This window comes from Neovison vison, chromosome 14 (assembly GCF_020171115.1).
Source record: "Neovison vison isolate M4711 chromosome 14, ASM_NN_V1, whole genome shotgun sequence".
Taxonomy (NCBI): domain Eukaryota; kingdom Metazoa; phylum Chordata; class Mammalia; order Carnivora; family Mustelidae; genus Neogale; species Neogale vison.
This window is the reverse complement of record NC_058104.1, coordinates 1,360,241-1,375,569: the sequence shown is the minus strand read 5'-3', so window position 1 is coordinate 1,375,569 and position 15,329 is coordinate 1,360,241. Positions and strand designations below refer to the sequence as shown.

The window sequence follows — 15,329 nt, the reverse complement described above, 5'->3', positions numbered from 1 at the left end:
TTTATTTCAGTAACCTCTACACCAGTGTGTAGACCTGTAAGATCACAGACCCTGAGATCAAGAGTCCAATGCTCTTTTCACTGAGTTAGCCAGGTTAGCCAGCCTTCCCACCCTGAAAGTTCTTTAAAAGTCAGAGAGAATAAGAAACAAAAGAAAAGTACAGGAGTAATGATGAATGAGGCCTAACACCTGACAGATGTGCCAGGGACGGGGACAGAGATGGTTATCAAAGGCTCCTTCCTGAGGATGTCCAGAGCCTGGGGACCATATCTCTAGTTGAAAGGGCTCTTCCTGTGGTCAGAACAGTGAGGAGAGAGTACCCCCTGCACACAGGCAATTCCTGCATGAAGAAGTGCCCAGCAGCTCCCAGAGATTAGCACAGACCCTCTGCAGAGCACTAGGACAGGTGCGGCCGGCCCTGTGGCCCCAGTGTTCCCTGCACGCAGGAACCGTTTCCCACCTCCAGCTGCACGTGTCTGGGAGAGGGAAGAGCACAGGCGTTTCAGACAAGGAGGCACTCGGTGCACACCCTACGCCCTTTCTCAGGAAGGTTCCGAGGTTGCTCTGAGCAAGGAGGATGAAGGGGAGGTAGTAGAGGCATGAGGTTCCTGGGGCCCTCGTGGGGAGACAACTAGGAGTTAGATCCTGGGGGGGATGCTGTGAAGGAGGTGCGTGGACCTGTGGAGGGGTAGAGCAGTAGTATGCTGAAAACAAAGGCAACAAAAAGCAAGGGAATTGCTAAGTCAAAGAAAGAATTACGTAAGAGAGGTGTTCCTGTGGCTTCAGCAGGGTCAACAGCGAGATATATTTATGCAGTTGGTGACGTGAATTCCGAAGACCTAGTCGGACTTGGGAGTGAGAGTGCTGAATTCTCCTGTTTTTCCACAGAAGGTTAAAACGCAGCAGGTACATTTGAAGAGCCAAGAAGTAGCACTGGGAGCCCGTTCATTAGACATTGATGCAGTGATCCCTCCCAGACCACTGCAAGATGAGGAGCGGACGGAGGGGCTTCTGTGGGGGGCACCTGGGTGACTCTGTTGGTTAAGCGTCTGCCTTCGGCTCAGGATGTGATCCTGGGGGTCCTGGGATTGAGTCCCACATCGGGCTTCCTGCCCAGCGGGGAGTCTGCTTCTCCTGCTGACCTCTCTACTCTCATGCTCTCTCTCTCTCTCTCTCTCTCTCAAGTAAATAAATAAAATCTTTAAAAAAAATTAAAAAGAAGGGGCGCCTGGGTTGCTCAGTGGGTTAAACCGCTGCCTTCGGCTCAGGTCATGATCTCAGGGTCCTGGGATCGAGTCCCGCATCGGGCTCTCTGCTCAGCAGGGAGCCTGCTTCCTCCTCTCTCTCTCTGCCTGCCTCTCTGCCTACTTGTGATCTGTCTCTGTCAAATAAATAGATAAAATCTTTTAAAAAAAATTAAAAAGAAGAAGTAAATATGCCTTGCCTTTTAAGTTGCCCCAGATTAGACATTAGGTTTATTCAAATGATGTCGTTTCTCCCCAGCAGGATCTAGTAATTCCAAAGTGGCTTAGGTGATAGGGAGACAGTGAGTCTTTACCTCATGTTTACACAGCTGGCCAGTTTTTTTTTAAAGTATTTCTACTCATATGGAGAAATCTATGAACAGGATCTTTAAGCATAAACTGCTGGGCATTATCCCTGAAAAAGTTGCCATGGTGGTTGGTGCAAAGCAGACCTATGAGGGTTAAAAATTCTCTCTGGTGCTCTGTGTCCAAGGTCCCAGAGCCGTGGTGTGACACTGTCCTGCAGGCTTAGGATTGTAACACCCAGGAAGCTCCTGGTCTGGTTTGTCTCCACTGGTACAGATATGGTACCATCGTGGTTTCAGAGGACGCTCAAATCACCTGCCCCGTGTGTCTACAACAAAGTCACCGAGTTGTTACTTTTCTTGTTTTTCTTTTTGTTGTTACTTTTTTGTTTTTGGTTTGCAAATCTAAGAACTCAAACCAGTGGCCTCTGCACACAACTTTTCCAACTTCTGTATGTTCGGCGTATCCCTAAAAAAATTTCTCAAGCATCCTTTGTTTCTAAGAATCCCTCAGTATAGCTGTTGAAATCTTAGAACCAACTAGCAAAATCCCCTGTCTCAAGCACATATCTGTATCTTTATAATTATTATTGTTATTTTAAGATTTTATTTATTTGACAGATAGTAACACAGGGATAAAGGGAACACATGCTGGGGGAGTGGGAGAGGGAGAAGCAGGCTTCCCACTGAGCAGGGAGCCAGACTCAGGACTCTCGATCCCAGGACCCCGGGATCATGACCTGAGCTGATTGGAGATGTTCAATGAATGAACCACCCAGGCGTCTCTCTTTATAATTATTAATATCAAGAGTTCAGCTTCTTCAGAGTTTAACCCTTAATAATTGACTTGTTGGGTCACCAGGGTGGCTCAGTGGTTTAAAGCCTCTGCCTTTGGCTCGGGTCATGGTCCCGGGGTCCTGGGATCAAGCCCCGCATCGGGCTCTCTGCTCAGCAGGGAGCCTGCTTCCCTTTCTCTCTGCCTGCCTCTCTGTCTACTTGTGATCTCTGTCAAATAAATAAATAAATAAAATCTTTTAAAAAAATTTGACTTGTTGCTTCCTGCTGCTTATGGGATTTGAAACTTATTTTCAGGGGAATATCAGGGAAAGAATTTTTACTGGTAATTCAGCTGTGTGTGGAATACCTGTGTCTGATAGTGTAGGTCGCTTTCCGTGATGGAGGGGAGCAGCATCCCTGCCTGTGGGCACCGTTTGCTTCAGGAAAGACGCACGCCTCTGTCATCTGCTTGTCCTTCCTCCGTGTGTCTGTGTTCGCACCTCTTGCTTCTGATGGGTCTGTCTTACGGCATCACATGAATTCTAAACCCACACTTGGATTTTTGTCTGACATTCCGGTAAGTACTATGTGATCAGTAAGATTCCTGTAGGAAATACTGCTTGATAAGGAAGATCAACATAGTGCTGAAATTTTGGATTATGGTCTCACTGCCTCCCCCAAACATGGAATACTCACAGTCTTTATTCTCTTCTGTTCAGTGCATAAGAGATGCAATTCCTTTGACCTGTACCTATCCGGTATCCTCCCGCAGGTGTGGGGACAGACGTGTGGTGAGGAGTGCCAGGGGTCCTCAGGAGCCCGGGGCAGGTTTGGGAGTAAACCTGAGGGGTGGCAGATTGTCTCTGGCTGGGCCCTTAGAATGGGAGTGATTCCTGGAAAAGTGATGCTGGGAATCAGAAATGGCCTGTCCACTTCTCTTTCCTGCTGCTCGCCTGAATTGAATAAAAGGCTTCTATGCCACATCAGAAGTGGTTTCCCTCCTTGGATGACGCTTTTCCTCTCCTGAAAAGCTGACTATTAATACATTACACAACAGCAGGGAGGCCTCGAAGTAACGTAGATCTGGGATTTTAGGATAATCAAAAGGGTTTATTTATTTATTTTTTTAAAGATGTATTTATTTACTTGAGTGAGAGAGTGCCCACGCACATGTGTGGTGGGAGGGGCAGAGGGAGAGGCTGTTCAGTTCCGCCCCCAGCTGAGCCTGGAGCGCCATGCAGGGTTGGATCCCAGGACCCTGAGAGCAGGACCTGAGCCACCCAAGGTGCCCAAAAGGGCTTTAGATTTACATTCCTGAGGCTTTTTTCAAACCATTTAGTCCATTAAAATGTTCTGTCAACCAGGAGCGCTTATGTTTTGGGGCACTGGATCGGTCATTTGGTTGAGCGTCCGACTCTTGATCTCAGCTCAGGTCTTGATCTCAGGGTCGTGAGTTCAAGCCCCGAGTTAGGCCCCATGAGGGACGTGGATCCTGCTTTAGATGAGATCACATGCATCCAGGATGCTCTGGCCGTAGACGGGAGCCTACTTTAAACACTTTGATTTGCAAGAAAGAGCTTACCTGACATGCACATTTCCATCATTTCAGTAATCTGATGGAAAAGGGCAGATGCATGGCAGATTGGAACTTGCACACCCGTTTTTTGCTTTTCTGTGCTCTTATTTTTTGATTTATTAAGGCATATAATTCTACACTTAAAAAATCTTATTATTATGGAAAATTTCAAGCAGATATGAAAATAGAGACAGGAAGGTGATAAGCCTAAGTGTGGCCCTATCTCTGCTAAACTGTCAGCTCCCGGCAGCCTTGTTGCCCCGCCAGTGTTTCCAAGGAAATCCCAGACTTGGTATCTCTTTATTCATAAATATAAGTATTTCAGTACTTTTTTTTTTTTTTTAAGATTAATGTATTTGACAGGGAGAGAGTGAGTGAGAGAGAGCACAAGCAGGGAGGGGGAGAGGGAGAAGCAGACTCCCCGCTGAGCAGGGAGCCCTCCCCTCCATCCCGGGATCCCAGGATCCTGACGGGAGCCAAAGGCAGACACTCAAGGACTGAGCCCCCAGGCGCCCTTTGGCCAGGCTTTTTAACTTCAGCCACTCGAAGAGATAAGCCTCTCATTGAAGGGTTAGTTGGCTCTTCCCTAATGACTAATGATGTTGACTTGAGTCCCCTTATACCTTTTGGAACTCTTTTCATGTTTCAGAATGTGATCTCTTGGTAGATGTGCGTATGCGCTGAGGAGGATGGTGTCCTCTGCTTTCATTGGCTGGGGTGTCCTGTAAACGTGTTTAAGGGGCCTGGTGGGGTCTCCATGACTTGTGATGAGACCAGCTTTGTTGAGAACGTCGCATTTCGTGTGTGGCGATAAAGTAACACACACAGACGGGCAGCTTCTTGTGAAGGGCTGGGCCTTCAGCTCGGTTTCTCCGAGAGCTGCCTCTTCAGTGGCCTGCACTGTGGTTAGCAGGCTTGCTCTGCTTTCTTCTCTTCCCTTTTATGTCTCCACATCTGTAGCAGAAACAGGGTAATGTGTTAGTTATTGTCTCAGAAGAATGCTATAGGAGCCCACTCTGCCTGTGGCTGCCAGCAGTCCGGAGAGGATGCTGGCTGGCTTGGAACATTCTGGTCTGTGTCCCTTAACTTGCTGCTCTTCTGGCTCTGCTGGATTGTGCAAGGAAGGGCAGGTCCTTATTTTTCACCATCTCCTTGTTTTTTGTTTCAAATCCTCTGAATGGAGTCCTTTGAGCTTAGAGAATTAGAATCATCCCCAGTCATCAGCTATATATATGGAAGTCGGTGTACTCTCCAGACTACCAAGAAGGTGTAGTTAGGGGCGCCTGGGTGGCTCAGTGGGTTAAGCCGCTGCCTTCTGCTCAGGTCATGATCTCAGGGTCCTGGGATCGAGCCCCGCATTGGGCTCTCTGCTCAACGGGGAGCCTGCTTCCTCCTCTCTCTCTGCCTGCCTCTCTGCCTACTTGTGATCTCTCTGTCAAATAAATAAGTCTTTTAAAAAAAATTAAAAAAAAAAAGAAGGTATAGTTAAAGTGCACTTTAAAAAAATGTATGTACTTTGATCCATCTTCTAACATGCTAACTTGTATAAAGGCCTACTGGTTAATGATTTGTTTAAAAAGCTTTGGGTTAATGTTTCAGAATGGACAGCTTGGTACTTTGTGTTCAATCAGTAGCTTCATTGTTGAAATTCTTAGAAATCTTTTTGTGTGAGTGTGTGTGTGTGTGTGTGTGTGTGTGTGTGAAGTAAGACTTACGCCCACTGTAGGGCTTGAACTCGTGACTCTGAGATCAAGAGTCACATGCTCTGCTGTCCCGCAGCCAGTCAGGTGCCCCAGAATTCTCAGGCATCTTCGGGACAGAGTGGCCTGTAGGGATTCCAGGTAAGGTGGCCATTCAGGTATCTAGTGAGCTTCTCACTAGAGATCGTGTGCTTTAGGAAGAAGGGTTTTTGTGAGATACGGAAGGAGGCATTTTATCAATGATTCCAAATCAGTTGTCTCAAGAAGTCAGCGGATGAATGGATGCCCAGGCCCCGTATCTCAGCAGCATGTAGGGCCCTGGGATGGAAGGACAATGGCCACCATCTTCTCCACATAGTGGAGGGAGAAGAGGGAGACGCAGTCTGTGGCTTGAGGGCCCTGGACTGTTAGGGTCAGTCAGCTCGAGCTGGTCCTATTCCAGTCTGGCTTTATGTTACCCAAACAGTGGTGTGAGGACTTGACGTGGCAGCCTGCCCGCCTGTCCATTGCAGAGGAGGCCCTGAGAGACTCTTGTGGATGGTGTGGATTAACGGATTTGGCCAGCTTGGCCAGGGGCTTGTGTGTACTGTAGCCTGAGCCCTGGTTCTCTGCCTTTAAAATATCTTACCTACACCTCATCCCCAAGTATTTGCATGGCCTCCCCCTCCTGTCCTCTGGCTTTCCTGGATGGTTCTGGCCTCCTTCTGTGGTCAGAGGTGAGCTGTCTTCGGGCCAAGTGCCTTACCCGTTTTCCTCGCTGCCCCTCCGGCATGGTCCTCTCTTGCTTGCTGGCTTTGCTCTTTTGTCCTCTCTCTCTTTAAGATTTTCGTTATGGGGGGCACCTGGGTGGCTCAGTGGGTTAAAGCGTCTGCCTTTGGCTCAGGTCATGGTCCCGGGGTCCTGGGATTGAGCCCCACATTGGGCTCTCTGCTCAGCAGGGAGCCTGCTTCCTCCTCTCTCTCTGCCTGCTTCTCTGCCTGCTTGTGGTCTCTGTCTGTCAAATAAATAAATAAAATCTTTAAAAAAAAAAAAAAGATTTTCATTATGGAAAAGTCCAAGCCTATACAAAAGTAGATAGAGTGGTGCGATGTCTCCCCAATACCCCGCCCCTGCCTCAGCAACGGTCAGTCATGGCCAGTCGGCCACATGTGTGTAGCCGTGGATGTCCCTTAGTCCCCAGCCTTTGAAGTATCTCCACATACTTCAGTGAGTATATGAAAAAATTACTAAAATACCATTATCACACCTGTAAAAGTTGTCTTAGTATCGTATAGTATTCAGTATCTAGGATCAGTATTCACATTTCTAATTATTTTGTAAATAGGATTTAAAACAACAGTTTATTTGAATCAGGATCCAAAAACCCCTTACGTGGTCCCAGATTGGTGCGTCTTCCAAGTCTCATAGTGAGTGAGGGCTTCCTCTCCATCTTTTTTCCCTTGGAAACAGCAGCTCGCTTCTCTGTCGGGGTCGTCACGGAGTGGGCTTGCTGGTTACAGCCACGTGATGCTGTCAAAATGTGTCGCTCTGATCGCTGTATTTCTGTACGTTGGTTGTTAGGTGCAGGCTGGATTTAGGCAGTGGTGCGTGCTTCATCAGGAGATGCGTGGCCTTGCGTGGTCTGTCTTCGTGGTTTTAGGCGGTGCAGAGTGTCACTGGTTCTGCGCACTACTGTGTTGAGCATTGCAGGGGTGGCGTTTTGGTTCTTCGTCCCCACCCGTTCATTAGCAGAGATGCTCTGGTTTTCTTCCTTTAAGATGTTATTTATTTATTTGACAGAGACACAGTGAGAGGGAACACAAGCAGGGGCAGAGGGACAGGGAGGCCGATGCCGGGCTCGACCCAGGACCCCGGGACCACGACCTGAGCCTAAGGCAGGCGCCCAATGACTGAGCCGCCCGAGGCGCCCCGCTGACGTGCTGTATAGAGAGAAACCAAGTTAAACAGTTTGTAGAGGAGAGGCGGGCGAACCGCTTGATTCTTTCCCTTTGTTTCTCACTTGCACTAGTGTCCTCCAGTGACGCCGGTTCCTATGCTTTTCCCCTAGTGTGCCTTTGCGGGTTACAGTGCGTTTGAGGTGTCTCCGTCCCCTGAGTTACCCTTCTCATTGTGCTCGTGCTTCCCTTCTGGCTGTGAAGGCTGAGGGCTGGCTCCTGAGTCAGTGGCTGTGACTTAAGGGGACTTGGACAGCTTCTTTGCTTTCAGGTGTGATGGGAAGTCTGGGCTCCATGTGTCCGCTTCCTGGCCAGCGTCCAAGACTCCCGGTTCCTCTTCGTGGGAAGTGGGGCTTAAATATCACAGCCTGGGTGCCAGGGCGCTCACTGTCGGTTGGGCAGTTAGAAGGTCTTTTTCTTTAATACTCCATGAGCGATACTTCATCCTGACTCCTCCGGTCACCTTCGGGGTCACCAGGTGTTCGCTTCGGGCCTTCAGTCTGTGCCTTTGTCCTCTCTTTCAGTGGCATAAAGGCGCCTGTCCTGAACAACACCCCAGATCATGGGATTGGAACATTCCCTGTCACTGGGTGTTGCTGCTCAACAGTTTAATGATAATCAGATTTTCTTTTGTAAAGTCAGTTGAAGTTTGCGTAGCTGTTCAGGTTTTTCCCTTTGATGTCTGGGAAATTCACCAGAGTAAGTCCTGGAATAGGGTCTTCTGGGGTCCTGAGCTGTTGGTACTTGAGGTGGTAGTTCAGCACGCACTGAAGATTCTTTCTATCTTAGAGAAGTTTTCTTATATACAGTTTTAATATTTGTTCTGTACCTTTGCTTTGCTTTTTCTTCTCTGGGGCTTCTGTTAACTCTTAAATTAGATTGCCTTTGTTTTCAGTCCTTGTCACTTTCTCTTCAGTTCTTTTTATCTCTTTATTCATTTATTTTTATGTTATATATTTTTTTTTTTTTTTAAGATTTTATTTATTTGGGGCCCCTGGGTGGCTCAGTGGGTTAAAGCCTCTGCCTTCAGCTCAGGTCGTGATCTCAGGGTCCTGGGATCGAGGCCCACATCAGGCTCTCTGCTCAGTGGAGAGCCTGCTTCCTCCTCTCTCTCTCTCTGCCTGCCTCTCTGCCTACTTGTGATCTCTCAGATAAATAAATAAAATCTTTAAAAAAAAAAAAGATTTTATTTATTTATTTATTTGACAGAGAGATCACAAGTGGGCAGAGAGGCAGGGAGAGAGACAGGGGAGGAGGCTCCCTACTGAGCAGAGAGCCTGACTCGGGGCTCGATCCCAGGACCCTGAGATCATGACCTGAGCTGAAGGCAGAGGCTTAAACCACGGAGCCACCCAGGTGCCCCAAAGATTTTATTTATTTTCTGAGAGAGGTGAGAGAACATGAGCCTGGGGGGAGGGCTGAGGGGGAAGCGGGCTCCCTGCTGAGCAGGGAACCTGACATGGGGCCCATCCCAGGACCCCTGGATCGTGACCTGAGTGGAAGGCAGACCCCAACTGAGCCCCCCGGGTGCCGGTATTGTGGGTTGTTGTGAATACAGCTGTTCATAGTGCGTGATATCACTGTGGTTTTAATTTGCATTTCACTAACGACTCGTGATCTTGAGCATCTTTTCATGTGCTTACCTGTGTCTCTCTGATTTGGTAGAATGTCTCTTTCCATGTCTTGCGTATTAAAGAAGAATGGTAGTTCGTGTTATTACACTGTAAGTGTTCTTTACACAATCTGGGTACAAGTCCTTTATCAGATATGTTTTTGCAAATATCTTTTTCCAGTCTGTGTCTTGACTTTCAGTTTTACTAATAGTGACTTTTTTTTTTTTTTTAAGATTTTATTTATTTATTAAAGAGTGAGAATAAGAGAGATCACAGAGAAAGAGGGAGAAGCAGACAGGGACGCCCCCCCCCCCCAATATGGGACTCGATCCCAGGACCATAGGATCATGAACTGAGCTGAAGGCAGAGGCTTCACTGACTGAGCCACGCAGGCACCCTTGACTAATGGTGTCTTTTGAAACGCAAAAGTTTTAAATTTTGATGAAACTCAGTTTATACTTGAAAATATAGGTGTGCCTGGGTGGCTCAGTCGTTAAGCGTCTGCCTTTGGCTCAGGTCATGATCCCAGAGTCCTGGGACTGAGCTCGGCATTGGGCTCCCCACACGGCAGGACGCCTGCTTCTCCCTCTCCCACTCCCACTGCTTGTGTTCCCTCTCTTGCTGTGTCTCTGTCAAATAAATAAAATCTTTAAAAAAAAAAAAGTATATATATAAATATATCTTCTTTCTGAAGAATTTCATTCTCTGTAAATTCCAGGTGTGAATCATCTTACTTTTATGATTTTTGGTATTCAGGGTCTACTTGCCTGTTTTTACTAAGGATTCTGCACAGCCTGCAAGGCCTCTGGAGTGGATGGGAGGGTCTCTGCCATGTTAGTAATAGTCTCACAACGGCTCGAATAATACCTAAACCTTCAGCACTTCCGATCTTCTCCCTTGGGAAGCACGGCTGTTGACCTCTGCAGGATCTTACTTCCGTCACTGACGGTCCTGGGTGCTGTTGGCCGGCCTCACCTGGGAGGCCTCCCGTCGTTGACCAGAGCTTCTGGCCACTCTTGCTCTCAGTACTGTACCTTGCAAGCAGGCTACTCTGGGCGTGGGGAGAGGGTCGAGGGCAGAGCATATCCGTCCTCTGATTTGTAAGGCTCGATAACATCGTCTCTCTTGACAATTCCAGGTGAAGGACTTAACGAAATACCTGGACCCCAGTGGGCTTGGCGTGATCAGTTTTGAGGACTTCTGTCGAGGGATCACCGCGATCAGGAACGGAGGTCAGTCTCCCCCACCGCGTGTTTCCCTCCCCTTGAGTCCTCTGCTCCAGCCCTCGGCTTGACTGTGCCCTCACCCACCCTCAGGAATGCCCTTTCAGCTGCACGTAACGTCTTCCTTTCCCCTCTGAGCCCGAGTCCTATAAGACCCCAGGTTTCGGGCCCTCTCGTTGTCCTTCGCTCCTCGCACATGCTGTCTTCCAGAGTGGACTCAGTCTCCTGGCCACAGCGTCAGAAGGCGGGGGCCCTTCCCGCAGGCGCGCTGGAGGACTGCGAGGGCCCTGCGGCAGCACCTCGTGTGTGTGAGCCGCTGCGCCCCGGCAGACCACGTGCCGCTTCCCCTACGTGGTTGCGGGTCCGGCCGTGCTCCGCCTGGCCTCCCGCCCTCATGGGCTGTGTGCCACCCCGACTGCCTCGGCCTGTGTGGCCGTGGTTACCTCGAGTTCAGTGTTTGTTTGCGGCCTTAGTTTGAGTGAAAACTGCTTTACGGTAAGCACACGGATGTTCAGTAAATCTTGTCACTCTGAATTTTGGCCGTTCTTCATCCCTAGTAATAAAAACCCCTGCCGGTGTTACGGTCCCGCGGACTGGTCCCTCGGCCTGCAGCGGCCCCCACTCCTCGCTGCACCCCGGGCTGACTTTCATCCCCCGGAGGCACTTCTGCCCCTCGGGCTTGGCTCCCGCGTTGGGAACTGTCAGGTGCGCTCTGTCTGCAGCTGCTGCCCGCATGTGGTGTTTCTGAGCTGCGTCCGTGCTGCGTGGACCTGCTTTTCGACGGCAGGACGGTGCTGCCACACCTGGTTTCCCACACGAAGCTCTGTAGCCCGGGCCGGACACTCGCGTTGGGGCTGTGATGAGTACAGCCCCGCCTGACATCTGTGTATGTCTCTGTGTGGGCACGTGTTTTCATGGCTTTGGGGCCTGTCCACAGGTTGCGATGGCTGGTTCTGTGGGTGTAAGCTTAATTTCTTACACTCTCAAGTTGCCCATATGCCGCCCATTTTCGCTTCGAATTCCGGAGCTCTGGAGAGCCCTCCTTTTCTTGTGGCCCGGCTTCAGCCTGGTGTGTTGGGGTGACGGTGGCAGAAAGGCTCTGGTGGCAGGCTCTTCCCTTCTTCCTGCACTTGTGAGAGAAGGAGGAGTAGACCTGAGCAGGACCCACCTTGGCCGACTCAGAGGATGTCCTTGGACCCGAAGTCTGATCCGCAGTTGTTGATAGAGTTGCCTCTATGGTCTGTCCCTTGTCTGTCTCCCGTATTGCCCAGTAGTGTCTCAGAGGGGCTGGGTTTCCTAAAACACTGAGGCCGGGTGGCTCTGAGATACCTCTGTGTATCGTGACCTGTATTTATCCTTTGCCCTTTCACCGAGTCAGTCCACACACACAAGTGCCACCATTGCCCAGGAACCCTGTGGGCCTTTGGGTCCAGAGCTCACCTAGTAGTGAGAGGAGGGGTCCCAAGGGAAGGGGCTGTGGGTGTGGCGGGTGGGGGCCACGGCACAGAGCCATGCAGGCCGGGTCCAGGCGGGAGCCGTCTGGGAGGAGGGCTGGAGAGCAGCCAGGGAAGGTGCGGTCTGGGCCATGTGGTGGAGCTGCCCTGAGGCCTGTGAGATGAGCATGACTGAGCTTGTGGTTGGAGAGGCCGTGGGCCCTGGGTCTGGGGTGAGGGTGGCAGATGGGGCCTGGTGGGGAGACATGGAGAGCGGGTGGGGCAGGAGAACCTCTGGGCGGTGGTCCTGGCAGGGGATGGGCGGTGGGGGTGATGCTGTGTGGACACGGGGATGAGGAAGAGAGTCCTTGGGGGCTTAGTGTCACATGTCTGTGTCTGTAGCCGCGGAAGCAGTATGTGGTAACCGTTGGGTGACCGTCTGAGGTCAGGTGTGCAGTTAGACATGACGTTGTTCAGGCCTTCATGCTTTTGCACAAAGATTTTAATGGTGGCTTCATGGAAAACTTTGGCCTCTGCTCAACCGCCGGTGTCCTTGGTGGCTTCCTAAATGGACCACATTCCTGTGCCTAGCCATGCGCCTCAAGACCTCCGTGGGCCATAGCAGCGGCCCCCGGAGCCCTTGGGATGGCTTTGTTCTCCAAAAATCCCGTCAGTTAACTTGTGGGAAACTCACTGTATATGCTTTTTTCTTAGTTTTAAAATCCACTATGATTTCTGACTAATCAATTATTTAAAAGTTCTTTCAACTTCTGAATGTCTTTTTAGATTTTGTCATTAATTTCACACCTACTTGTATGTGATAGAGAATGAGCTCTCTGCGTTCCCTGACATTGGTTGGGGGTGTGGTGTGCGAGCCTGATGGTGCGCCCTCTGACAGAGGAGCCCCACCGAGGTTGTCTGTTTGAGCTCTATCACCGGGGCGGGTGGGGGGGCTCCCGCAGACGTATGGGCGGCCTCAGTGGCCAGCGGCTTTAATTCACCTTCGTGCTGATGCAACTGACTGGCCGGGTGTAGGCTTCTGGGTCGATGGGGATGGAAGCTGGAGGGCCCCAGAACTCAGGGGTCATCAGAGAAGCCTTCGCTGCTCAGCCTGACCGTTTAGGGCTAGGAAGGCAACAGGTGCATAGAGGCCAAGCCCAAGACACCTGGAAGTTATCGTTGCCGGGAAAGCGAGCAGCTGAAACACACGGAAAATGTGCTTCTAGAATCCCGGTCGGCTGGCCGTTGAGTGCCGTGTATCATGATAGTGAGAGCCGTTGAACGTTCTTGTTACCAGAGACTAGACGTAACCAGTCTGGAAGGTTGGCGCAGGCAGAGTGGGGAAGGATATGCTACAATCCTCAGGTACTCTGCCAGGATGTCAGTAGAAAATTCTAGAATTCAGGAACTCAAGGGAACTATTTAGAAACACTCTTTATTTAATTTTTTTTTAAGATTTTATTTATTTATTCGACAGAGAGAGATCACAAGTAGGCAGAGGGGCAGGCAGAGAGAGAAAGGAGGAAGCAGGCTTCCTGCCAAGGAGAGAGCCCGATGCGGGGCTCGATCCCAGGACCCTGGGATCATGACCTGAGCCAAAGGCAGAGGCTCAACCCACTGAGCCACCCAGGAGAGCCCCTACAATTATATTTTATCTTTTCATTGTATTTAATCTTTTTTTTTAAAAGATTTTGTTTATTTATTTGACAGGGAGAGAGACAGGGAGAGAAGGAACACAAGCAGGGGGAGTGGGAGAGGGAGAAGCAGGCTCCTGCTAAGCAGCCCAATGCGGAGCATAGTCCCAGGACCCTGAGATCATGACCTGAACTGAAGGCAGATGCCTAATGATTGAGCCACCCAGGTGCTCCTCATTGTATTTAAATTTATATATATATAAAGATTTTTCTTTCTTTACAGTTTAGTTTCTTACAGCAAACCAAAATACACCCAGGATCTAGTGTGTCGCTCTGTTCTGTTCACCTGTCTGATTATATTCTCTCTCTCTCTCTCCCTTTTTTTTTTTTTTTTTTTTTTTGGGCTTTGGTCTCTTCTGATTTATTTAACGTATATTTCTCTGGGGTCATTCTTGCCATTTTAGTGTTTTGTTCTCTTGTTCATGTATTTTCTGGACAGAATACAAGATGAAAATGCTGTTTTATTCCTGTGGTGAGAACATTCTGGAATAGAAACATCCCCTGAGGGTGAGGTTTGGTCTCAACATGATGCCATGTTGCAGGTAGTGTCCCCACTCCCTGAAATTTAGCCCGTGGGGGCAGACCCCTGCTCCTGAAGTGAGGTGAGAGGCCGGGGCCCTGTGGGATGGTCTGCTGCCAGGCTGTGCGACAGGGGTCCCTGTCCAGTGTCTGGGCAGAGGACGGCTGCCCTGAGAGCTTGAAGCAGACTGGATGAAGGCCACAGCCCGGGGAGGGCACAACTGACCCGTGAGGACTGTGGGCACAGACACCGTGCAGCTGGACTGCTCTAGGCTCCAGGGACATAGCATCCCCCCGCCCTTAGGACAGCCCACAGATGATGAGTCAGGGCAGTTACAGGAGGGGACAGGAGTGTGGGAGGAGGGGGCGCCTGGGTGTAGCACCCTGCCATGTCTGGGCTGCAGGGAGGCCGATGGGTCCAGTTTGGACATGGGGTCTGACAGCAGAAGTGAGGGTGTGGGGGTACAACACTGGCTGTGCTGTGGGCAATGGGAGACCTGGATGTCTCTGCAGGGTGGGTAAGTGAGTGGCCCCTTGGCTCAGTGCCAGTGTGCCAGCACCAGGTCCTGGCGCGGCCATGAAGGGCTGGGCCTCCAGGTGCCCACGTGGGCTCGGGGGGCCGTGCTGGTGGGGGCACCGCAGCTGCACATCTGTCGGATGTCCTGCTGAGTGGGCTCAGGGAATCGGGTGTTTTCTTTTTCCTGTAGTTGGATTTCATCATTTAACTTTGGTTAGGACAAGAGCGTGAAAATAACACTATAATAAAAGGAAGTCAGAGCTGATTTTGCCGTTGTCGTTTGAGAGCATTTGGGAGAATGGAACGTGTGCTTGCCAGAGCAGCCTTTCCCCCGGCACTCCCCTCGGGTGCTCCTGTGGCCATGGGCAGCCTGTCTGGGCCGGCGGGCTCACTCCGCTCCCAGGAGCCACCCAGCGGGGGACTCGGCGTGTTGACCCAGTTGGCAGCCCCGTGCGGGCAGATCGTCACTGGCCTACCGCAGGCCCTACTGCAGGAATAGAACGAGCTGGGGAGGGTTGCTGCAAGTAGGCCGTCATGCGGACCCACCCCCACGCTCTGGAAGAATAAGAACATGCACGTTAAAAATGGCCACTTTATGAGAATTGTTTTAGTTCCCACAGAGAAGACTAACAGGAGAGTCGTGTTTCATTCCCGTCAGGAATATGACAGCACCAGCTTTGTTCACATCCCCCGGTCCACGGTGTGGGACAAGACCCCCAGACCACTGTCCGCCCCTCAGGGCCTAGCACACGTCCGCTGCGTCAAAATGGTCGGCTGCGTTTTGAGACCTTTGA

The 15,329-nt window shown here is 50.5% G+C and overlaps 1 protein-coding gene across 1 annotated transcript in view; it reads left to right on the top strand.

Annotated features, from left to right (window-relative positions):
- Positions 1-15,329, top strand: part of RAB11FIP3 (RAB11 family interacting protein 3) — a 77,558-nt gene that overhangs the window by 27,558 nt on the left and 34,671 nt on the right. Inside the window, exon 2 of the mRNA XM_044233972.1 lies at positions 10,288-10,381. Coding sequence (XP_044089907.1) covers positions 10,288-10,381 — 94 coding nt within the window. The remainder of the gene's footprint in view (positions 1-10,287; positions 10,382-15,329) is intronic.